Source organism: Pseudorca crassidens, chromosome 8, assembly GCF_039906515.1.
Source record: "Pseudorca crassidens isolate mPseCra1 chromosome 8, mPseCra1.hap1, whole genome shotgun sequence".
Taxonomy (NCBI): Eukaryota; Metazoa; Chordata; class Mammalia; order Artiodactyla; family Delphinidae; genus Pseudorca; species Pseudorca crassidens.
This window is the reverse complement of record NC_090303.1, coordinates 14107961-14134871: the sequence shown is the minus strand read 5'-3', so window position 1 is coordinate 14134871 and position 26911 is coordinate 14107961. Positions and strand designations below refer to the sequence as shown.

At 38.7% G+C, this 26911-nt stretch overlaps 1 protein-coding gene across 6 annotated transcripts in view; it reads left to right on the top strand.

The window, feature by feature from the left end:
- The window catches only part of SUGCT (succinyl-CoA:glutarate-CoA transferase), a 681818-nt gene that overhangs the window by 558450 nt on the left and 96457 nt on the right, over positions 1 to 26911 (top strand). For all 6 annotated transcript variants that reach the window (XM_067745863.1, XM_067745864.1, XM_067745862.1 and 3 more), the window contains one exon: positions 20873 to 20936. In XM_067745863.1, coding sequence (XP_067601964.1) covers positions 20873 to 20936 — 64 coding nt within the window. The remainder of the gene's footprint in view (positions 1 to 20872; positions 20937 to 26911) is intronic.

The window sequence follows — 26911 nt, the reverse complement described above, 5'->3', positions numbered from 1 at the left end:
CAGTAAGCACTTATTAAATACTGGCGATTGTTACCTAATACAGACTAATCTGCATGCCCCAGGTACTAAACTCTTTTTTAGATGTCTATAAAGGTCAACATCTTATATTCCAGCATAATAGTTCATGGAGTGAGATTACCTTTAGAGCGGGGTAAAAGAGAAGCTGAGGCTCCACAACCATGCAGTAATCTACCAGCTGAGTTGCCAGGGTCTTTTTCTGGAGGACCTTGGTGTTGGGTTGGCTCGCCACCACCATGGTGGTACACACTATAATGGACTCCACAGGTGCTGCTTGGAATAGGCATTTCCATGCGAGGAACAAGTTTGATCATCAGGGGAGGGTTTAATGCTTACAGCCAAAAGCCTGTGCACTAAGAAAACAAAGAATGATATATAAACAAGGCACAACACTTGCATGGCAGGTGAAAGATGGATGAGGTGCTTAAGCAAAGCTCTTGAGACAGAGCAGTATGTGTGATTGAAGGGCTGCACTGACTGTGTATATTGTGTTTGGAGAAACAGGTGAGGCCCCCGTGGGCTGTCAAATACTGAATAATAGATTAGTAGGATGGTATCATGTTATTGTTAGTGACTCCTTTGCTCACTGTTAGCTAAGGCAGTAACTTTCCATACGAGGATTTCATGACCTTTGAGATTCTTTTTGCCTTTTGCAAGTATACTTTTCCATGCCATGATTTCTTTAGTAGGAAATTTATTATCGCTGTCCCCTGGAAGTTATTCTTTGGCTTATCCAAGAGATATGAATTCATTTTTGAATGCAAAATCTAGTTCCCAGAATGCAAAGTCTCAGTGGATATAAAGCTGCAACATTCTGGAAACTATTTTCCAGGCAACCTTCTTCATCTTCAGCAATAGAATCTGGCCCACTGGACTGCTCTCCTCTTTCGTAAGCACTTTTCATTTAGGTGAGTCCCAAGGGCCTTTAGAGTTCTTTTTCATCCTACACTCGTACTTTGACAAATGTAGACCATTCCATTGAAAACATTCAGTTATGCCTTTCATATCTGATAGCTGTGCTGGGGCTCAGCAAGAAATACCATATTCTTCCACATAGGTGTGGTTTCTTCCAAATTAGTCTGTTCAGGTGAGAACTGAGGTTTTCAAACTCTGATTCTTGACAGTGTCACTATAAATTTAATATAACCTTTTTATCTAGTTCTGCATGAGTCATAAAGATGAAATATTTCATTACAATAGGCAGAGAGAGAATTTTGCATACCCTAGGAATGCTGAGGTTCTAGACACTTGCATACAAAATAAGTAAGGTATATTTCCTTTCATTCTTTGTTTTCCCTTAATATTTGGGACTCTTTTCATACAAATTTGTATCCTGAATTTTTAACTTTCCTGTGTCGTTAAACAATTTTGTGAACATAATTTTAATAGCTGCCTATATATTTGTATTGTTATTTATTATTCTGTATTTGAAGATTTAGGTTATTACCAATTTGATAATGCTACAATGTGCTGAGGTGAACATTTTTACGTGTAAGGTTTTTTTCCTTTTAAAAAACTGTTTCTTTAGAACAGAGGCACAGAATTTAGGATTACTTGGTCAAATGGTATATTTTTTAAAGTTCTTCATATATATATATATACACTAAAACCTTCTCAAAAAGATACATACATTTAGATCTTTACCTTCAAGGTAAAAATTATGTGTCTCCTTTCACCCTTGAAAGGTACCTCCTTGTTTAAGAATATACATATTTACAAAGGTTGCCAATAAAATACGGTATTTCATTGTTGCTTTAGGCATATAGTATCTTATTGCTTATGTTTAACTAGCATGGCTTTTCTCCTATTAAGTATATTTGTTTAGGATTAAATGGAACTTAAAGAAAAGAGGAGTTTCCTGAAGGCCTCACCTATGGGAAAAAAGGGGGCTTTACAACTTCTTTGAATATATATATTTTTTTACCTTATGTAAGTAAAATAGGACCCCTCAGAATATAGATGTTTCACTAGAGTGCAGTTCTGTACGTCCAGTTCGTGGGTTTGTTACCCAAGGGAGACGGCTTCATTAAGAAGGCTTTATATAACAAAATACTAGCAACAATAATAATAATTACAGCTAAGTGTATTTAATGCTTACGGTGTGCCAGAAGCTGTCTAAGACTTTATGAATATCTTATACAGTCATCTCAAATCATGCCTTCACACACTGAGGAAAAACTTGAAGTCAATATTTGCGAGTCATCAGAAAATAACTGCGTCCTACAAATGAACCAAAATAGTGAGGATAGTAAGTATCTTCGTTTATACGGTGCACATTCCCCCACGAAGCACCAGCCTGTACCTGAGGTCAGGTAATTTGCATAAACAAATCACTGAAGTGGAAGAAAGAAATATTTTATGTGGAACTAGTGTGTAGGTTTAAGTTTCTCCCAGGTTATTGAAAGTGGCAAAGCTAGCACCAAAAGTGTGCAAAAATAGGATTAAAAAATACTCCTTCATGAAAATAATTTCAGTCAAATACCATCTAGTTGATTGAAGCATGGCTGCATGCTGCTCACAATATTCCTGTCTCCTTTATGTAGAAACTCTGAGTCCCATTTGGCTTTATAAATGAGATTTATAAAGATCAGGCAGAATTTTGATGTTTAGATTGGGGTGCATGAACTAAACTGAGAATTCTCTTCTGTTTTAGTTTCTGTGTATGACCATCCCTACCCCTCCATCCTACGCTCCAGCTAATTCAAGCCAAAATTGTGTGTGTGTGTGTGTGTGTGTGTGTGTGTGTGTGTGTATGACTCAGCCCTTTCTGGATGATAAAAATCTCTTGGTGTATTCCAAGGGTCAATTGCCCACAAAGTTATCAGTGACCCTTCTCCAGGGATCAATATCAGCTCCCCCACCCATAGCCATCCAGGCTCCTTCCTGAAATAGTTCTCCTCATCTCTTGCCCTACAGCAAACGCGCATCCGCCTGCAGCAAGCAAGATATTTCCCCACCAACACAAGTTCCTGCGAAAACCAAACCAAAATATAAAATGAAAGCACAGAATTCAGTGAATTTTAGAACCACCACCTCAGTGGTCTGTGCTTAGAGACATGCTAATTATCGTAACAGTTCTGTTGTTTTCTGAACCTGAGCTGATTCCGTGATTGATGGATCAGGTACAAGGAGGATGTGGTGTGCAGCACCCATGATCTTTCTGGAGCCATAGGACTGTCCCTTGATTGCCTCTTGGGTGGCTGTGGTTCTCTGGAACGTCTGACATAAAGTAAACACATGATATTGCTTCCTCATGGTAGAGGACTGGATAATCACATTTATCAACTGGTGTTCTGCTCTGTGGCTGTTTAGATATCGTGTGTGCCACATCATTTCCTCTGTGGTTTCCTGATGCTGAAAACCTTTCCTGGTTAAACTTATATCATACTGTGTAAAGAGTGATAACGAGTCTTAAACACATTTGGCATGCATGACTTTATTAAAGAAGAGATCGTTAAGGAAGCAGATGCCGATGCTTTGTTACACCCTGCTGTCCTTCCTATTCCTGGGGACTTACTAAGGGAACACTTTACAACTCCAAATAAGGAGATGTCTTATTGTCACTAGATCCCAAGTAGAGTTTACAACACACTACCATCAGGGAGGCAGAAAGGAAGCCCCCCAATAAAATATTACTTGCATCTTACTACATCCAAGCTTCTAGGTGGCCCTCAAGCCAACAGAAGAAATGACAAATTGCTTAATCATCTGGAATATTTGGTGTCCCCAATGATTCCTTCCCCTTATATCTGTGTGGCACCCAGATCAGGAACACTAGAATCTTACTGTAGTGGGAAGTGGTGTTGAACACTTAAGAGACAGCATAATGTGATAGAAAGAGTGTAGGCTCTGCCGTCAGAGAGACATGGGTGTGCCACTCTTTCGCTTTATTTATGATCTTAATCAAGTCATTTTACCTTCCCAAGTCTGTCTCTTCATCTAAGAAATGGAGATAATAACACCCATGTCACTCGGCTTCTGTATGGATAAAATGAGACAGGGCATGCACATTGCCCTGTATGAGGTAGGCAGGGCTATTTCCTCACACTCACCCCTGTCCTTTCTTTACATTCATGCTGCTTACACTGTCTAACGTTGACATGTCACTTAGAAAACTCTGCCCACTCAGAGGGTCCACATAATTTTTTATGGTCATGCTATATTTTCATCCAACTGGCTTTTTCCCTTCTCACACTCTTTTGTTACTTTGTTCTCTGAAAGAGGAGAGTGGTTGGCAGTGATTCACATTTAAGGGATGATTTCTTGATCAACTAATGGATATTAAGAAGAAAAACGTTTACTTGCACGATATTGAATAAGATCAAGAACTATTTCACTAAATAAAGTAGATCAGGTTATGTATGCATCCTAGGCTGGACACCTGAACTTTGCCTAGCATCTTTAGAGTGTCCTGGGAGCAGAGGACTACATCCAGCAAGAAAGATGATACATTCACAGCCTCCTGACATGTTCTTAGAACTAATCAAAACTCACTTTTCCCAGGGGGCAGTTGAATAATTCCTAAAAAAGAAGGAATTATTTGGTTCATGCTAAGTGAAGACAGCACACACAATCACCCTGCTGATCACCTCTTGGAATGGTTCCTTTTATAGGGCTTTGCAGGCCCCTGTGCTGGAGGGAAAAGAATACTTTCTCAGCTTTCACCAAAGTTTATAGCAACTGGTTCTGGGATAATTTCATTAAAAGTCCCAGTACCAAGGAGGATGTAAGTCTGGGGACTTCCCTGGCGATCCAGTGGTTAAGACTCCGTGCTTCCATTGCAGGGGGCACGAGTTCGATCCCTGGTTGGGGAACTAAGATCCCTGCATGCCTCGAGGTGCAGCCAAAAAATAAAAAATACATGACGTAAGTCTGGACTTCTAATATCCTGACTTTAAAGTTCATAAATCACCTTTATATTTCACTAGATTCTATTATATTCTCTTTCATTTAATAGTTATTTTTCTTATTCCCCAGGCTAATTAATATTGGGAAAGTTTGGAGTAGCAAATTAAGCCTGGAAAGTATAGCTTAGAGAAGACATGATGACATCATAAGAAACTCTGTTTCTGTCAGAGTGGAGGAGTATGTGAGCAGAGAAAACCTGCTGGTACAGAAGTCATTAGAAGACACACCTGCATGGAAGTGTACACTGACTGACACCTGTGGGCTTAGAACTTGAAATTCCTGGGTCATAAGAAATGAGGCTAGGACAGAAATCCTGAATCACACACTAGGTGGGGAGTTGGACTTCGGAATAAAACTTGGACATGCAAAAGTCAGCATTCTCAGTGGATGAACTAGGTGAAAAAAACAACAACAACAAAATAAATTTAAAACCTGTGTGGAAGACTGAAGAGGGAAACAGTAGGGATTCTGGCCTGTTTGACTTTGGCTTCTGCAGGAGAGATGGAGAGAAAAAAATCTTTCATGAGATGTCTTAGCCACATACCTAGTAGCATCCTGCATATAAGGCAGGAATTAATTCCATTCAGGACCTCTAAATCTCTAAGCATGAAGTTTAATTTAATGTGGTCCCATTTTGCTGGTGCTTCACTTGGATGAAACAAATGCAAATCATCTCTGGATAAAGCATAGCTGAACAGCAGACACATTAAATGGTAGATTAGACACAGCATAAGAGAGAATTTGTGATCTGGTACATAGATATGAATAGGTTAATTAGAACTCAGCCCAGAGAGACAAAGAAGAGAGAGCAAGTATAAGAGTGATCAAGTCTGATATCTAGCTAATATATATCTGATTGGAGTTCCAGGAGAAGATAGAGAGTATATAGGTAGAGGCAGTATTTGATCATAGTTGAGATTTTTCCAGAACTTTTTTTTTGGGGGGAGGGGGAAGTTAATCATTTATTGAAGATAAAGGTTTTTTTTTTAAACATCTTTATTGGGGTATAATTGCTTTACAATGGTGTGTTAGTTTCTGCTTTATAACAAAGTGAATCAGTTATACATATACATATGTTCCCATATCTCTTCCCTCTTGCGTCTCCCTCCCTCCCACCCTCCCTATCCCACCCCTCCAGGCGGTCACAAAGCACTGAGCCGATACCCCTGTGCTATGCGCTGCTTCCCACTAGCTTCTACCTTACGTTTGTTAGTGTATATATGTCCGTGCCTCTCTCTCGCTTTGTCACAGCTCACCCTTCCCCCTCCCCATATCCTCAAGTCCATTCTCCAGTAGGTCTGTGTCTTTATTCCTGTCTTACCCCTAGGTTCTTCATGACATTTTTTTTTCTTAAATTCCATATATATATGTGTTAGTATTTGTCTTTCTTTTTCTGACTTACTTCACTCTGTATGACAGACTCTAGGTCTATCCACCTCATTACAAATAGCTCAATTTCGTTTCTTTTTATGGCTGAGTAATATTCCATTGTATATATGTGCCACATCTTCTTTATCCATTCATCCGAAGATGGGCACTTAGGTTCTTTCCATCTCTGGGCTATTGTAAATAGAGCTACAATGAACATTTTGGTACATGACTCTTTTTGAATTTTGGTTTTCTCAGGGTATATGCCCAGTAGTGGGATTGCTGGGTCATATGGTAGTTCTATTGTAGTTTTTTAAGGAACCTCCATACTGTTCTCCGTAGTGGCTGAACCAACTCACATTCCCACCAGCAGTGCAAGAGTGTTCCCTTTTCTCCACACCCTCTCCAGCATTTATTGTTTCTAGATTTTTTGATGATGGCCATTCTGACTGGTGTGAGATGATATCTCATTGTAGTTTTGATTTGCATTTCTCTAATGATTAATGACGTTGAGCATTCTTTCATGTGTTTGTTGGCAATCTGTATATCTTCTTTGGAGAAATGTCAATTTAGGTCTTCTGCCCATTTTTGGATTGGGTTGTTTGTTTTTTTGTTATTGAGCTGCATGAGCTGCTTGTAAATTTTGGAGATTAATCCTTTGTCAGTTGCTTCATTTGCAAATATTTTCTCCCATTCTGAGGGTTGTCTTTTTGTCTTGTTTATGGTTTCCTTTGCTGTGCAAAAGCTTTGAAGTTTCATTAGGTCCCATTTGTTTATTTTTGTTTTTGTTTCCATTTCTCTAGGAGGTGGGTCAAAAAGGATCTTGCTGTGATTTATGTCATAGAGTGTTCTGCCTATGTTTTCCTCTAAGAGTTTGATAGTCTCTGGCCTTACATTTAGGTCTTTAATCCATTTTGAGCTTATTTTTGTGTATGGTGTTAGGGAGTGATCTAATCTCATACTTTTACATGTACCTGTCCAGTTTTCCCAGCACCACTTATTGAAGAGGCTGTCCTTTCTCCACTGTACATTCCTGCCTCCTTTATCAAAGATAAGGTGACCATATGTGCGTGTTCCAGAACTTTTGAAGACCTAATTCCTCAGATTCATGAAGTATTGAAGGCACAATTGATTACATAAAAATTAGATTAAATGAAAAAGCAATTGAGGCCTTGAAAGATGGTAGAAAACCAAAAACATAGAGAAGATTTTTCAATTACCCAGAGCCATGGGGGGAGGGGAACGGGCGCTGGGGAACCAGATTACAGACTTGTCTTCAACTTACTAGGGTTAGACTTAAGATTTTTCAGTTTATGATGGTATGAAAGTGATAGGCATTCAATAGAAAATGTACTTTGAATTTTGCATTTTTGAACTTTTCTTGGGCCAGTGATGTGCAGTAGATACTCTCTTGTGATTCAGGGCCACGGCAGCAAACAGCTCCCAGTCAGCCACTAGATCTCGAGGGTGAACAACCAAGAGGCTTAAAACCATTCTGTACCCAGGCAACCATTCTGTATTTCACTTTCAGTATTCAATAAGTTACATGAAACATTCAACCCTATATTATAAAATTGGCAATATGTTAGAAGCTTTTGCCCAACCGTAGGCTAACATAAGCGTTCTGAGCATGTTTAAGGTAGGCGAGGCTCAGCTGTGATGCTTGGTAGGTTAGGTGTATTAAATGCATTTGTGACTTATGGTGACTTTATCAGGACATAACTGCCTGGTTAAGTCGAGGTAAATCTGTACGTCCGAAGGAGTGGCAATTAGACCAACAGCCGACTTCTTGAAACAATGATGAAAGCCACATGACTGTGGAATAATATCATCAAGGTGCCAAAAGAAAAAAACTGTCAGCTTAGAAATGTGTAACCAGTAGAGCTGTCTTTCAGAATGAGAGCAAAATAATGTAACTTCTAAGAAGATAAAACCAAGGGAATTTACTCTAAACAGATGACTATCCTACAGGAAGAGGGAACGCAACCATGGAAGGAAGTCCTATGATTTAAAAAAAAAATGAGCAAGAAATCTGGTAGACATGATGTTAGTTAAAAACATTGAAAACAATATTAATACTGTCTAATTTTTGAATTAAAAAGATAGAACCAAAAATTTGAACAATAGCATATAATTGTTGTTCCCAATCTATATGCTGAGGCACCTGTGGCATCCCCATAAATGCACAGGGGTACCAGAAGATGTTAACATTTTCTAAGGGACACAGCAATATCTATTGTACAGCATGGAATGCTAGCTCAAGGCAGTTTATGGTTTCAGTGTTGAATTGTACTACGTTCCTTTTGATTACATTATTTCTTTTTGGAACTGGGTTTTTGGATGGATGTTTCTGTGAAAAAAAAGTACCAAGATAAAATCAATATGAAACAAGAAATGAGAGTGAAAGTATTCAATTTTATTCCAAGATCTGAGAAGTTGTGCCCTGCCTTTCCTTTCAATTCATGTCTGTTGCTTTTTTCAAATGGCTGCTACGTTATTAGGACACAAATATGTGTTAAGTTGTTTTGACATAATCACTTAATAAACAAAACAAAAGGTTCTTCTTTTTTGCCTAGGAGCATTGTGAAAAAATTACTGAGACATACCAGGAACTGCGAAACTCTGAGAACAACTGGCATGTAATTTGGCATGAGGATAACTGGATTGGTGTTGGTCAGATTTCTGTTTTGTTCAGTTAAATATGCATGTTAAAATTTCTAGAGGAAAAGAATAGTGAAAGTATAGATATATATCTTCAAACTAGAAAATGTGGGAAATCTCAATCAATCTCAAACAAGGCAAAATGGGACTTTTCTTTTAACGGTGGGACAGATGGAGGCACTAAGATGCTAGAAATGAATTCAGACATTTTAGTAATCTCAATTCATGTAAATGTGTGAAATCCTCCAGTTAAAAGACAAAGAAAAAATAAGATAAAGACTGTGATTTTTCTATTTTCAAGAGACACACCTAAAACTTAGAACTTAGAAAGGTTGACTGTATAGGCATAAAATGATATATGAAGAAAATAGAAACCAAAATTAAGGTAATATAACTTTAAAACACTACTTATATGGAATCTAAAAAAAAAATGGTACTGATGAACCTAGTGGCAGGGCAGGAATAAAGATGCAGATGTAGACAATGGACTTGAGGACGTGGCGGGGGTGAGGGGGGAAGCTGGGGAAAGTGAGAGTAGCATTGCCATATATGCACTACCCAATGTAAAGTAGATAGCTAGTGGGAAGCAGCATATAGCACAGGGAGATCAGCTCAGTGCTCTGCGATGACCTAGAGGGGTAGGATAGGGAGGGTGGCAGTGAGGCTCAAGAGGGAGGGGATATGGGGATATATGTATACATATGGCTGATTAACCTTGTACAACAGAAACTAACAGCATTGTGAAGCAGTTATACTCCAATAAAGATGTATTAAAAATGCATTATTCTGCAACAAGTAACTGCATAATAATACAAATTTCAATTCACCAGGAAGATATAAGAATTCTAAAATTATATGACAAGTAATAAACAATTTTAAGACAGTAAATTTGACAAGTTAGTGGAGTGGTAAAATGCTTGCAAAATATGTATTATTGAAACTTATTCGAGAAAAAATAGAACATTTGAATTGCCCTGTATGATTAAAAGAAGACATTGATAATTAAAAACACTCTCACTAATAAAACACCAGTTGCAGGTGGTTTGTAGGTAAGTTTCCACCAGGTATTGAAGGAAGGACCAGTTAATTCCAATCTTATATAAACACTTTCAGAAAATAGGAAAAGGAGGATTACTGTAGCTCCCTTTATGAATTAAAGTTACTCTTGATACTAAAATTAAACAAGGTCAATACAAGGAAGGAAAATTGCAGGCCAATCTCATGGCAATAGATACAAGAAAATTTTAAACAAAACCTTAGCAAACAGAACTCAAAAATTAGTTTGTTCTTGAAATGTAAGTTTGGTTCAATATTAGAAAATTAGTTAATTCCTCATGTTAACAGATTAATGGAGAAAAATTATATGATCCTCTTAATAAATGGATTAAGATAATTTTATAAAAGTCAACGTCTATGATACAAGTTTTCAACAAACTAGGAATAGATTTCTTAACCTAATAAAGTGTGCCTACAATACCTTGGTGCAAACATAATGATGAAACATTAAGTGTATTTCCTTTAAAACTGGGAAAAAGATAAAAATGCTTTCTACTAAGACTCCACCAATTTACTGGAAATCCTAGCCAGCAATATAAAAAAATCAAATAAAAGGTATAAGAATTAGAACGGAAAACCAAAACTATAATTATTCAGAGATAATATAATTAATTTTATAGAAAACCTAACAGAATCTACAAATTAATAAGAGTGTTTAGGACTTCCCTGGTGGTGCAGTGGTTAAGAATCCACCCGCCAATGCAGGGGACATGGGTTCCATCCCTGGTCTGGGAAGATCCCACGTGCCACAGAGCAACTAAGCCTGTGTGCCACAACTACTGAGCCTGTGCTCTAGAGCTCGTGAGCCACAACTACTGAAGCCCGTGCAGTCTAGGGCCCACGTGCCGCAACTGCTGAGCCCGTGTGCTGCAACTACTGAAGCCCGCGTGCCTAGAGCCTGTGCTCCGCAACAAGAGAAGCCACCGCAATGAGAAGCCTGCACACTGCAACGAAGAGTAGCCCCGGCTCTCAGCAACTAGAGAAAGCCTTCACGTAGCAATGAAGACCCAAAGCAGGCAAAAAAAAAAGAAAAAAGAGTGTTTGCCAGATATAAAATAAAAATTTTAAAGTTAATTTCATTTCTATATGCTAGCAATAAATAAAGTTTTCTATTAAAAAATGATTCATTTTACCGTATCAGCTAAAATAGATTGTTTTTGTTAGGGATAAAGCTAACGAAAAATGTGTAAATCCTTTATGGAAAAATGCTTATACTTTATACAAATATTAAAAACGACTTAAATAAATGGAAATTATTAAAGTAAATGTTTAATGGGGAGTACAGTAACATTAAAATTGTAAGGTTATTATTTCTGCCCAATGGGGTTTTCCTGGAATTTGACAGGTTGACGTTAAAATTTATAGAGAAGAGTAAAGGGCCAGGAACCCCTGAAGACAAAGGATAAGGCAGGGGTTGGGTGAGGACCTTGACAAATGAAACACTGGTACTTACGATAAATCTACAGTGATTTAGTCAGTGTGGTGTCGGCAGTGCAGCAGACAAACAGACCCTTAGGACAGGACAAAGAGCCCAACGTGTAGAAATGATCTGCAGCAGAACTAGTATTGCAGATTCAGAAGGAAAAGAAGGACTGCTCAAAATTGTTCTAAGGGAAAAAACGAAATCAAATTCCTTTTCATGTTATACACAAAATTCAATTCAGTTTTTCAAAAAACAAACTATGGAAATCCAAATTTAAAACATCTGAAAATAAAACTTTTTATTTTGAGAAAATTGTAGATTCTCACGTAGTTGTAAGAAATAATACAGAGAGATCTCATGCACCTTTTACCCTGGTTCCGGGAAGGGTAACATCTTGCAAAACTATCTTACAACATCCCAACCAGGATATTGACATTGATACAGTCAAGATACAGAACAGTTCCATCACAAGAATCCCTTTTGTTGCCTTTTTAAAGCCACACCCACCTTCCTCTCCTCCACTCCCATCTCTTCTCTAACCTTGACCACTAATCTATTCTCTATTTCTAGAATTTTATGATTTCAAGAATGCTAGGTAAATGGAATTATATACTATGTAACCCTTGGGGGCTGGCCATTTTCACTCAGCATAATTCCCTCAAGATTCATACAGGTTGCTGTATGAGTCAATAGTCTGTTCCTTTTCATCGTCTGCGAGTATTTCATACTATGGATGTACTGCAGTTGGCTTAATGATTCACTGGTTGAAGGACATCTGTGTTGTTTCCAATTTTTGGCTATTACAAATAAAGCTCTATGAACATTGAAGTGCAGTTTTTTGTATGAACATAACTTTGACTTTATCAAGGAGAAATGCTCAGGAATGCAACTGCTGGGTCGTATGCAGCTGTACGTTTACTTTTTAAAACACTGCCAAGCTGTTTTCCACAATGGCTATCCCATTTTACATTCTCACCAGAAATGTATGAGTGATCCAGTTTCTCTTTGCCAATATTTGCTGTCACTTTAAAAAATCGTGGCCATTCTGATAGATGTATAGTAATATCTCCTTGTGCTTTTAATTTGCAACTCTCTAATGGTTAATGAGATTGAACATCTCTTCATGTGCTTATTTACCATCAGTATAGCCTCTTTAGTGAAATGTCTGTTTATGTCTTTTGCCTGTTTTCTAATTAGATTGCTTTTTACTCTTAGGTTGTAAGAATTCTTTATATATATACCAGATATTAGTCCTTTATCAGATATATTGCTTGCAAATATTTCTCCTGGTCTTAGCTTTTTTCATCCCCTTAACATGATCTTTTGTAGAGCAAAGATTCTTTTCTAAATTTTATAGTTTTAAATTATTCAATGAAGTCCATGATCCACTTTGAGTTAACTTTTGTATGAGTTATGAGATGAGATTTAGGTTGGGGTGTTTTTTTTCTTCCTAATTGTTCCAATACCACTTGTTGAGGAGTCTATCCTTCTTCCTTTACACCTTTGTCAGGTATTATTTGGGCATATTTGTGTGGTTATATGTCTGACATCTATTCTGTCCCATCGATTTACGTGTTTATCCCTGTGCCAATACCATACTCTCTTAAAGTATATAGCAACTATATAGTATACCTTAATATCAGGTAGACCGATTCCCTTTCACTTTATTCTTATTTAAGCTATCCTGGGTCCTGTGTCTTTCCACATAAATTTTAGAATAAGCTTCTTTATATACACAGAAAACTTTGCTGGGATTTTGGTAAGAATTGCATAAACCTATAGATAAATCCGAGGAGAACTGACATCTTTAGTGCCTTGAGTCTTCCAGTCCAAGAACATGGTATGCTTCTCCATTTATTTAAGTCCCCTTTGATTTCTTTCATCAGCAAGTGAGTGAGAAATAAAGCCGTAATATTTTCAATTTATGTTCCAATGAGGGATTCATAACTGGGATATGTAAAGAACTCTGTGAATCAATGAGAAAAAAATAATTAAGCCAATAGAAAAACATGCAAATGACTTGAACAAGCGTTTCACTGAAGAAATATAAATAGCTATTAAGCAGGGAAAATATACTCAACCTTATTGGTAATCAAGAAAATAAAATCTAAAGCCTCAATAAGATAGTATTTCACAGTGATTAGACTGGCAAAATCTAAAAACTCTGATGATATCAAGTTTTGCTAAGGATGTAAAGCAACTGAAAATAATATTCATTGCTGGTGGGAATGGTTGGTAAACCAATTAGAAAAATAAGTTGAAATTACCTAACAAGTTGAGATGCATGTGCTCTAAGTCTTAGCCATTCTAGCTCTAGGTGTATGTTGCATGAAGAGATGGGTTAATAGCAGCATTGCTTGTCATGGTGAAATAACTGGAAACAGCATAAGAGCAGAATGAATTAATACATTACGATACATTTGTATAATAGTATACTTTACACTCATGGCCATAATTGGCCCGTGGCCACAAGCTTCGAAATAGATGAATCTCACTAACAATGTTAAGAGAAAAAGCAAATCAGAGAAGAATACATACTCATGATTTCACTGATATACATGTTATAAATAGGTGGAAACAAGCACTAAATTGTTAGAGAAAATGAATATGGAGTGCAAATATTTTAAAAGTAAGGAAATGATAAAAAATTTAGGAGAGTGATTATTTGGTGATAGAGGAGGGAGGGACTGGGACAAACTTGGGGCTTGAAACATTTTGGTGATGTTCTGTGTCTTAAGCTGGGTGTTGGGTGCATGGGTGTTCATTTTGTTAGCGCTCAAACAATAATATGTATTATAATACCTCTTTGGATGATTAGTATTCATATTTTTAATTAGAGAAAAGAAGGAAAAGTCTGAGTCGTGTGCGTTGTTAGCACCAGAAAAAAGGTTACAGTAGTTGTTTCAAAAGAAATAAGAAAACCGAAAATGTCAGCATTTAAATCTGATTTCCATTATGTAAGTAAAGTTAGGCGATTACATGTCAGTTCTTTAATGAATTTATATGTTATTTTTGCATTTTTTGGAGTCATAGTTTTCAGTAACAGTTGAATTAACTTTTAATTTGTTAATTGTAAGTTATGCCTTTGATTATGTAACTTTCCAAGTATTATTCCAAGGTTATTTTCTATTGCGCTAAAGGAATGACTACATTGATAAAATATACTATACAATAAATGAGATTACTCCAGTGCTTCTTTTGCTTCCTAAGGTGCTATTGCATATTTTGAAAATGGTTTTCTGAGTTTTCCCAACGAATAAGAATGCTATGATTACTGTCTTCAAGTGTGGCAGATGGACTGTACATGTGTAGTCTGCGTGCCCGTTGTTTCTGCTGAATTCATAGGTCACCCTTTTTGGGTTTTCTTCATGGTTAATGGCCATGATCCTTGCAGAGCTTCTTCAGCATGGCCTCTGGAATGTGCAGTATCTAGGACAGATTCAGCATCACCTGGAAAGCTTTAGGAAACTGAGGGAATCGCAGGGCAACAATGGGACTTAAAAACTAAGTGCTTAAAAGTGAATATATTTTGGAAGCCCAGTAAAATAGTTCTGTGTCTTGAGAACTTTAGGTATTTATTAAAAGCTTAAAACAGAGAACTCCCTACAACGCGCCCACCCATATAATGAAGAAACCAGGAGGAGCTACTTGCTACTTAATTAAACAAACAAACAAATAAATAAATTTAATTCGATAGATCCTACGAAATACTATTGAGCATCTACCAGATAGTGCCAGATAATGTTCAAGGCACTGGAAATATAACAGAGAACTAAACAGATATTATGTAATAATAATAGACCAGTGTGTATCATTTAATTCAGAAGTCTCCCTTACAGGCCTATAAGCTTTTTGAGGGCAAGGACCTTGCTTGTTCTGTGACCCAGTTTTTCTTTTCCTCAGCACTTAACAATGTCCAGCACATTCATATGCATTTAATACTTACTATTAATCATGACCGTTAATACATTTAACGTTTGTTTGTCGCATGAGTGAATGTGTCCCAGAGCCACACAGCTCATCCTTGGTGGAGCCAGAGTTTAACCTAGTCTTTCAATAATGATAAACAGTTGCCATTTATTTTGAGCTTACTCTGTCCAAGGCACCGTGCTCACCGCTCTACAATCCTCATCTCACTTAATCCTTACAAATGCCTGAGATACAGGTATCATTGCCCCCTTTTGACTGAGGAGGGTTCTGAGCCTCAGAGAACTTGTGTCTTGCCCAAGGTCACCCTCTAGGTCTGTCCCCTTCAACATCTGCGCTAGGCTGGGACCAAAATCCTTCCTCTTTCCATAGCCTTTATTTCTGTGGGAGCCGGACTATCCTTGGCTACCTAGAAGGGAACGCTTCAGTTCATTAATTAATTGGGCTGCATGGTGCAAAGCCAGCCATTTGGCAGATTACCTGTCCCCTCCCCACAATGAACTGACTGATTTGTTTTACAGAATTGACCACATCAGCTAGTTATTTTAATGGTAAATCAAATTACGCTCATCTACTTTTTTCTTTTACTAAGTGTCCAGCTGGCTAAGAGTTTAGGATCAGATACGCCTAAATTATAATCCAAGGTCAGCCACTTATTAATTATGAAACCTTGGGCAAGTATTTAACCTCTTTAGGCTTCCGTCACTTTGTCAGTGGAAATGCAGGTGATAGTAATTCTACCTAGTCTAGTTAATCGTCTCACTAAGAGGTAACTCTAGCTCCGAACACAGTGCCGGACCCTTAAGGAGTTTTGTTGAGCGATAGCCACCATTATTATATTTATCATTGTAATTGTCAACCTAATGTTTTATTTCAATATCTTCTTTGTTCTGTGACTTTTACTGACCTCCTTGACCTACAACCTCAGCTTCCTTCCAAGGTAGACAGAGTTAGTTACTTTTTGCTCATTGGATATTACTCCTTCATTATGGAACGTACACTGTTATAAAAATTGGCTCAGGTCTCATTGCCTACCTTCCAATTATAGGCACTTTGAATGCCAGTTCATTCATCTTTTTTAGTCTCAGCCCTTCCATATCGTCTAGTATGTAGGTGCTCTATGATGTTTGTCAAATTGAATGGATAGGTCATGTCTCTATTCATAGTGAATGGGTAGATCGATTATCTTTTGTGCATCATTGTTAATGTCATTGAGGGTATTACATTGATTTTTTTTTGGCATGTTGGGTCTTTGTTGCTGCGCGTGGGCTTTCTCTAGTTGTTACTCTTCATTGTGGTGCGTGGGCTTCTCACTTGTGGTGGCTTCTCTTGTTGCAGAGCACGGGCCCTAGAGCACGCGGGCTTCAGTTGTTGTGGTGCACGGGCTCAGTAGTTGTGGTGCGCGGGCTCTAGAGCGCAGGCTCAGTAGTTGTGGCGCATGGGCTTAGTTACTCCGCGGCATGTGGGATCTCCCCGGACCAGGGGTGGAACCTGTGTCGCCTGCACTGGCAGGCGGATTCCTAACCATTGCGCCACCAGGGAAGTCCCCATTGATTTTTGATAAGGTCTTCACCCATATCATTTGTATCCATCTTTTAATGCTGGCACTCTTTTTATTTGAATATGGCTTGCTAATTCTACTCTGGACTCAGATCTCTTGCTTTCCGTAGAGATTTTCACTGCTTATATAGTGAGTATTGATTTTTGTTTTTTTCAACGTTTTTCTTCTTGCTACTGCTGTATTACAGACTTTTTGCTGCCATTCCTGCCATAGGACTTTATAAAAAGACTTTCTCACTTCCACTTCAAATTTCACTTCCCACATTGCTTTAAGGTATACATTTTTCTCTTCCCCCCCATCATTAATACATTACCATTTGACTCTGTCATTAGGCTGTCAATCTGTTAAACTCTTGAAGAAGAGAGACCTTATTTTAAATAGGCCTGATACTGTGCTGGAGAGATGGGTGCAGTGTCTACAATTCTATTCTTATCAAGAATAGGCTTTTGAAATTTCAAGAAGAAATGAAATTTAGAAGAGCTACCAATCCATGAAAGATCGAAGGAGGATAAAATAAGTAAGAGAAGGACAAAATCCACATCAGAGTTCTTCGGAAGGCCCCTTGCCTTATTTTGAAATAACTAATTATGAAACAAAGAATATCCTGAATGGCCAGACTGTGGATCCAGGCATGAAATTCCCTTCAAGGAAAATGGCAGTTTGAGGTCCCTAAGGCTGAGGGTCCCCATTCCGTTGTTAGTGGTCAGAAAAAGAAGCACTTTGCATTTGAATTTCTTGGTTAAGGTAGTAGAGAATGGGGCGTTGCACCTGGATGAGGAAAGGAAAAGGAAACATTTAGTAACTATTCCCAAAGAAATGTCATACAAACGGTGACAAGTGGCAGTTCCTGCATTTCCGGTGAAGTTAGGATGCGACACAGGCCTGAAGTGCAGCGGGAGAGAGTTATGTGAAAATCCAGACAGACTGCCTAGGTTCTGAGATTCTTGAATATGTTATGAAGCAGAGCAGGACTTGCCCCACAAACGATGCTGGAGAGTTTTCCAAGGTTCTGAGTCATCAGGCAGGGTTTCCAGGGACAGCAGTGCCACAGCCTCAGTTGTTCTGAGATAATCTGACCTGATGCATGAAGAAAGCCAATGGAATTTGATGGACCTCAGACTTCACATAAAAAGGTGGGTGGCAACCAAGCAGGGAGATAAGTCAATTCTTTCTGAAGATGGGAGCTCAGACTAGCCCATTTGCCTCGTAATTGTATAAAATACTACAGCAAATGAGAGGCTGCAGTTACTTTCCTTTCAAGCGTAAGAAGAATTTGCATTTCTGCTTAAAACTGAACAATTGTCAATGCAAAGGAATTGATCCAGTTAGATAAGAAAGTTTCATATTGGGATTATCACCTATAGACAGCAGTGAGGGTTAGAGCTGAAGGAACTACACTCCTTAAGCTGCTTCCATGAAAAACTTCAATCAACTGCTAGCTTTTGCTTTACAAACTTTGACGTATGTCCCTTGACCTTTAACAACTACCCCTTCACGTTTGACACTTAACGTTTGCTACATGATTAAAATTCAGCGTTAATTAATTTTAACACTATCAGTTAAGTTATATTTAGCTGAGAACACTCACTTTTGTCTTTTGTGAGTAGCACTGCAGCGTTATTACAAAGAGGTAGTCAGGAGGGCAACAGAGATACGAGAAGAGAAGAATGATTCAGTGTGCAGATAATTGTTTCGAGTGAAATTTAGCGTGGTATTTTTGTTCCTGTCCTCAGTAGAACTGAGATTTAGCACCTCGCGTTGGCTTTTAGCCCTCACCCCCACGAAGGAGGAGGCTGTGCTGGGCGGGTGCTGAGAATGAGGCACACCAGAATTAAATTATAGCACAGCTCGAACACCGGCAAGAATCTTCTCTGGCCAGCTCTTGGGTGCAAAACTGGCAATTCCAAGAGAAAGGCAAGGCATCCCCGGAAAGATCTCCTTATGGTGTGGCATCACCCTTAATGGGGAGGTTTGACATGGTCGTGTCAAGAGCATCACCCCCAAAGTGGCGACCATTCCCAAAGAAAACAGTGGAAGCCAGGATGTTTAGCCATAGCAGAGTTATAGTTTTAACCTTAAAAAGTCATCCAGGAGGTTGTCGTATGGATGGCTTATTCCGTAACGTGACCAATAAGCTCACCGGAAATAGATGAAAGCCAAGAAATGTGTCCTCTCTCCCTGAGTATTCCAAGTGAGAAAACATTTTTATTGGTTTATTTATTTCGTGCTCTTTTGCTCTGTGGAAAGATTATGACAAGGATAAGCATGTGCAGATCTTGCTTTTACCTGAGGCTCAAAATGCTAGAGAACCATTACTACTGCTACTCTTTGGGATATTAGCATGAAATTGTGGTCCGCAAGTTCACAGGGCCACTGAAATACTTCTTTGTATGGAACAGGAAGAGAGAAGCTCTGCATTTGGTAGATAGTGCAGGTGAAGCACTATTCATATGTACGTCACCCATATGTGTCTCACCGAAGATCCAGTAATAGTAATAAAAAACTGAATTGGGGGGTTCTTTGAAACAGTATACTCAGGTAGCCTCCAGTTGTTAAAAACTAAACTAACAAAAGAAGACAACTTTGTAGCATTTTCCTTTGCGTATGACAGAACACTTTGCCTCCAGTAATTCATGTTTTATGTTCTAGAATCTAGTTCCATACCCTCATCTCATCCTTTACCTACAGCTGGAGGGCACTTGATCTCTGGCAGATTTTCTTTTCCTGCCCACCCCCTGGGAAAAACTACAGCCAAGGACTTATGTAGTTTAAAGGATTTAAACTATGGTGCCAAGGATATAAGTAGCTCTGTTTCCGTAGCCAAGCAATTCAGCATCAAGTCACATTTCTCTTGGTTGGGCTCTGCTAGAATGTCCCTGTCCTAGTAACTGCCTTGAGTCTTAACTCTGAGGTCAAGTCTACCTTGTGTTCTTGATGGGACACCAAATACCTATCTTGGTCCAATGCATGAGATCGAATCAGCCCTCTAGGATGGGGTTCCTGGCTTTTTGTTTTCTCAGTTGTCTCCATCCCCCTGACTCCAGGGTAGTGGAGTCCTAGTTATGAAACCTAGTCTTATGAGTAAGACCTTGTTACCACTGAGAACATCTCTGGTTTCAGTCTCCTGCTCAGGCCTCTGACCTGGTCCTACGCTGTATTCCCTGTCAGCTGTCTCTGCTCATTGCTTGTCACAGCAGCTCTGATCTGTCTACTTCCCACAGTCACTGGGCCTTCTGGATACTCTGATTCACCTTTCAAACTGGACTGACTCCCCACCCCTTCCGCTGAATAAACTTCCAGGGCTCCAGTTCCTGGTTCCTCCCATCCTGTCCTTCTGCAGGTGACCTTGGCCCAATCCTGCTATGAGGTCATGCAGGCAAAGGCTGAGCTTTAATATTCAGAGGATCAAGCATAGATGAAAGGGGGAAAATCATACCCTATATTTAAGAGCAAATAACATTTTTAAGGGTGGGAAGACTTTATAAAAGTCAAGTTTGCTAGCCCTTGAGTCTTCTAATTCTTTTTGGCTTCACTGGGTTTAATATAAGATGGAAACATTTTAACCTCAAATATTTACTTTCAAAGTAACATTTCAAGTGAGAGAGTAGCATGGACATACATCTACCAAATGAAAAATAGGTAGCTAGTGGGAAGCAGCTGTATTGCACGGGGAGATCAGCTCGGTGCTTTGTGACCACCTAGAGGGGTGAGAGGGAGACGCAAGAGGGAGGGGTTATGGGGATATATGTATACATATAGCTGATTCACTTTGTATACAGCAGCAACTAACACAACATTGTAAAGCAATTATACTCCAATAAAGATGTTAAAACAAATCTGTTTTGCAATATCTTTCTTCAATGGATTGAACAGGTGGCTTTGCATATTCCTTGAGATTGAAGATAATTTTACTTTGTAAGTTATTTTTCTCTCTGTTTTTACATTTTAAGGTGTTGCACAATGGCCTCGTTATGGAGATGAAACATCCGACTGTGGGGAAGATATCAGTCCCAGGTTTGAAAATTTTTATTTTTCTTAACTCCTTCCTTCATGAACTTGTCCCTTGTGCTGATCACTGCAAGTAGTTGATGACCCTCCAAACAGCTTGTCAAGACATTATCTAAACTTTTCATTTTGGGTAAAAGGGGAACCCTAGAATCACACCCACAGCGTGTTTGCTGAGGCTGCGGACTTGTGTCTTCACTCTGTCTGGGTGACCAAAAAATGCTTGTATTACCTAACTCCATTCTGTGGAATCACGTACTCACACAAGTGCTTTATGGCCAACAGATAGATGGCGATAGATATGGAAAATGTTCTGAAGTTACGCTTGGTTTGTATGAGAATGAGAAAGAAAGGCAGGCACCATAGAGGTGGTGTCCAAGCAAGGCTACTGACTGCTCAGGCCAGGGCATTTTTTTTTTTTTTTTTCTGAACTGTGGTTTAAGGTATGGATCTTAGCTTTGTCGATCAAGAAACTAAATGTTTTCAGTAAACTCAGAATATATTGAATTTTTGTAACTTGACTCATACCAAACAAACTCACTGAAGACATTTTGGCCTTAAGCCAAAGTGCCAGGTTTTTCACTTCTAGGGAGAAACCTCAGGCCTGACTCTCAGAGCATCCAAACTGTAGTGAGAGCTTATGATCGACCTATTGGCCCCAACAGACTGCACTTCTCTAGTGATCGTGACATTACCGTTCCTCAGATCTGCTGTCTCTACTCTGGTCATTGCTAGAAAGACACTCCACATTCTTGTCCATCGCATCCCTATTTTCTAATCAATACACAATCAATATTTTCAAATATTTTCAAATCATACACATTTTTTTTCTCTTCTTTTGACAGAGAATAAGGAAATTAGTTAGAATATAACTTTGGTCATTGTTTCCCTGAAACTATATCCTGGTCGCCTTGCTTGAAATTTGGGTATTTCCCAAATCCCTCAGTCACATCTGTCAAACGACATAAGTATTTACTTCTATAGGTATCAGATCTCATTTCTTGAATAACTGCTATTGTTAAGTTGGTTGTGGGTATAACCTAATTGTAAGATTTGGGATCAGCTGGATAATAATGTCCTAGAACAGATCAGATCATGGCCACTGGCCAACAAAAAGAATGAGAGGAAGGAAGTATGATGAATAAAGCAAATTGAAGGAGAAAGTTCTGATATTCAGGAGTATAAGGAACGTTATACATGAATTAAGGGAGGTAACTAAGAGAGAGAGCAGGTATAAGCATATCAGAAACTGGGAACACATGTTAACAGGGAAATGCTATATGGCATAGAAAAGTAGTGGAAAAAAACATGTTGATAAAAGCTAAGAAAGTCATTTATTCATTTATATTATTGAGTATGTACTATGTGCCAGGCTCTGGGTCCTGGGAATGCAAAAATAAACCAGGCAACTTGGCCCTTGGCCACATGAAGCTCATACTCAATGGAAAGTCATATAGTAAAAGCAACCAACAAATGTTTCTGTAACTGTAAGTCATGACACGTGCAAAGAAGGGGTATGAACAGTGTGCTTCGTAGAGAGTAACGGGGACAGAGGGACCTGTGATAGTTTAGGTTGATCAGAAAAAGCCTCTCTGAGAGGATGACTTGGACACTGAGAATTGAAGGAGAGTTAGAAGTTGACATTGAAGAATAGGGGAAGAGCATTCGAGCAGAGGGACCAGCTTATGAGAAGGCTCTGAGGTGGGAAAGAGCTGGGTATGCTTTAAATGAGAATGGAAAGTGAGGAAAGATTTCTCCAAAGAAGACATACAGATGGCCAACAAACACATGAAAAGATGCTCAACATCACTCAGAGGCATGCAAAACCACAATGAGGTATCATCTCTCACTGGTCAGAATGGCCATCATCAAAATATCTACAAACAATAAATGCTGGAGAGGGTGTGGAGAAAAGGGAACCCTCCTACACTGTTGGTGGGAATGTAAATTAGTGCAGCCACTGTGGAGAACAGTTTTGAGGTTCCTTAAAAACATAAAAATAGAACTACCATATGACCCAGCAATCCCACTACTGGGCATATACCCTGAGAGAATTCAAATTTTCTCAAAATTCAAAAAGAGTCATGTACCCCAATGTTCATTGCTGCTCTATGTACAAGAGCCAGGACATGGAAGCAACCTAAGTGTCCATAGACAGATGAATGGATAAAGAAGACATGGCACATATATACAATGGAATATTACTCAGCCATAAAAAATGAACGAAATTGAGTTATTTGTAGTGAGGTGGATGGGCCTAGAGTCTGTCATACAGAGTGAAGTACGTCAGAAAGAGAAAAACAAATATCGTATGCTAACTCACATATATGGAATTTAAAAAAACGGTACTGATGAACCTAGTGGCAGGGCAGGAATAAAGATGCAGATGTAGAGAACGGGCTTGAGGACACGGAGGGGAAGGGGAAGCTGGGACAAAGTGAGAGAGTAGCATTGACATATATACACTACCAAATGTAAAATGTAAAATGCAACAGTGGGAAGCTGTTGCATAGCACAGGGAGATCAGCTTGATGCTTTGTGACCACCTTAGAGGGGTGGGATAAGGAGGGTGGGAGGGAGGCTCAGGAGGGAGGGAATATGGGGATATATGTATACACATAGTTGATTCACTTTGTTTGTTGTACAGCAGAAACTAACACAACATTATAAAGCAATTATACTCCAATAAAGATAAAAAAATTAAAAATTAAAAATTAAATAATAAATAAATAAGTAGTGAAGAAAGAGGGGCAGGAATGGAGACTGAAGAGAGAAGCAGAGCCTCAAGGCCCCACTAGGTTTAGTTTTACTCTAGTTTTAAGCAGAGGAGTGAAATGACACAACTTGTAACTTAAAGCAGGGAGTCAAGTTAGGAAGTTATTACAAGACTTCAGGTTACAGTCAGCATCTGAAATTAAGGACGTGGTAATAGCGAGAAAGAGAAGGGGGTAGTCAAAGCAAAAAAATGTGATCATAGTGCTTTCAGTATGAGAAGACTTTAAAAAGCATTTTGTCCAGTAGTTTTTGACTTTAATTTTTAAACAGTGGAACTGATTTCTCAAATGAAGTCTAACTATCTAAAACAGATCAAAGTCGAATTTTGCAATTGATAAGTTAGCACTCCAACTCTTTACCTTTTTTCCCCTGCTTTCATCATGCTATACTCCTCCAAACACCTCTTTGGAACCATGGGTCCCTAAAGAATAATTCAAGAAACACCGATCTAATTTAATTCCACAAGTTTACAGATGAGGTCATACCACATTGATATCCCCAACACATGAGAGAATAAGATAAACATTTGAAAATTAATAACAGTTATTAGCATGATAGTAAGGAAAAAAGTAAGTCAGAGGCCAACCTAGAATGAACTCATTGGATGTAACTCTCTATCAGTCAGATGTGCATTTACTGACTTTCCTTGGTAAATAAATAAACAATCAATCAAGAAGGAAATATTTTTTCAGACTCCTAAAGGAGAATGCATACCTCTTTTGCTCACTTTAATGTAGGTGTATCAGTTAGCTATTCTCACAATAATGCTGTGTAACAAATAACCACAAAAATCTCAGTAACATTCAAGCATAAGCATTTATTTATTCCGTGCATGTGGATTGGATGGTAGATGACTGATCTAGGCTGGACTTGCCTGGGTGGCTTTGCTTCTAGATGCAGGTCTGGCTGGACTTGGCTCCAGTGTGAGTTAGGCCCAGTTCTGCTCCATGTGCCTCTCATTTCTTCTCATGGCAATGCCAGAAGAGCAAGAAGGCAAACAGAAACCCCAATGCCACTTAAGAGCTTTTGCAGAACTAACAGACCCTTCTGCCCACAACTCATTGGCCAAAGCAAGTGTTAGGCTATATGGGGTTGGGGAAAATATATCTCTCTTTTTAAGAGAAACTGTAAAGTTACATGGTGAAGGCATGGGCAGGGGGAGGGGTAAATAACTAGGGCCCAAAATTCAATTTACTACAATATAATTCTCAGGTCTACAGCAATCTCTTTTTAATCTTCTTTTGGAAATTTTTATTTTTGTTTGTTTAATTTTTATAGGGCTTAGGCATCTTTTTGGTATATCTATCTTACTGACTGACCTTATATTCTCTCTATAGAATTACCAACAAAGGAAGTCTCAGATTTGAGATGAAATGGATGTGTTTAGATTATTTTTGGAATTAGTATCTGAGTGTCTGTAGAGGGCAGCACACCCGGACTCCCCATGAAGGGGAGAGACAATTCTGCTCATAGACATAAGATAAGAAGTTGCTATTGTATCTCCTAGTTCAGTGTATCCCAGTAAGAGACCACTCAGACAGGATGAGATATTAAATGCAAAGAGAATTTATCAGTAAATAATTTAAAATTTTCCCGTGGTTTGTCCTCTTCATTGATATTATTTACGGATGATAGTTCCGCCTTTTTTTGTAAGGAATGTCCTCATTGGGAACCTCATGAATGCTGTAGAAATAACTCAGATTCTCCCACAATGCCTCAGTGAGGCGAATCTGCCAAAACAGGGCAGGTGGGTGTAGTTAAAAGTGGTGTTTATGCTGCACTGTTTTCTAGTTAGCCAGTGGACACACATTTTGGGATTCATTAAATGTAGTTCTGCTGATATACATATATGTCTGCATCTTTACATTTACAGTGAAAATCATAATTAAAACTACTTATTTATATTACCTTTGTTATTAATGAATCTCTTGTGAACAGTACTGAATTTTCTACGTGTCGCACTAATTTGCCTGAAGGATTTTCCATCTTAGTCATTATGAGAAATTTGTCTCCTGGAGAACAGAGTTTATGGCACCTTTTTTAGAGATGTGTAGATCCACAGCAGCCCCTCAGATTCTCACATTAGAATTCCTGTATAGGCGAGTGCTCATTGATTAAAACCTTAAAGGTGCTCGTCCACCAATGTTGAAGACACTTTGAACAGGAACGGGAAATTATTTACCTCTTCAAAATTTCTTTCTGCTACTTAAATAATTATTGTCAGCACTTAATACATTGTTCCAATATTTGTAACCATTACCAATATTAAAATAATAAATGAAGTAGTATAGTCCAGACGATCTCCTTTATTAATTTATATCTATTGTAACATGCTCCCTTTGCGTATCGTTTCCCACCACCTCCAATCTCTAGTAAACAGTTAAGACAGAAATTTCATTTGTGTATATATATACGTGTCATAGTTAAAACATGCAAACTAGTTAACAGTCATGAATTATCTCTAAATATGAAATGTAGTTCTGCTAATACTATCATTCTTTCATTCTTGTTTATTAAACTCCTCTCTCATTCGACCTTTAAATCCTATTTTCCAGTTAAAGGTAGAAAGATACAAAGAAAACTAGTTATTAATTGGAGTATAAATGAGAAGATGCATCATATCTCTTTGCCCAGCTTAAGTAATCTGGTGTTCTGTGAGTCCCTGGTGAGTGGAGTAGTCAGTCAGTAGTTTTAGCTCACCATTCGTTTAGTGACAGAAGTGTCAGCACAGTGGGCACAGTCTACTAATTTGCTCATAATTAACTAAGGTAACCTGGTTGAGTGCTAAAACCTTAAACACACCCACACTCACACACACAACTTAACTCACTAAACCTACCGTGTCCCATACGTTATATGAAGCTCTGGTGTTAGGGCTGTACCCAGGCCGGGCCCAGTCACTCATGGAGCTTACAGTTTGCCAGGAAATTTTTTTGTTATTCTGAATAATAAATTCAGAAAAGTGAGATGGGTGTTTCCGTGGAGAACCAGAGGCAACAGCAGGATGGCCTGAAAGCGCAGATGAGGGAGGCCTCACCTAGAGCGTGGGATCAGCAAAGGTGTCCCTGAGAATGAAATGTAAGCAGACACGTGACCTACGACCAGTTGTCAGCTGGGCCAAACTGGTGTGGGCTGAGGGAGGGACGGGGAGGTGCTGAGCGTGGTGCTGGAGGAGCTGAGAAAGGGCAGGAATGGAGATGACCCTGGAG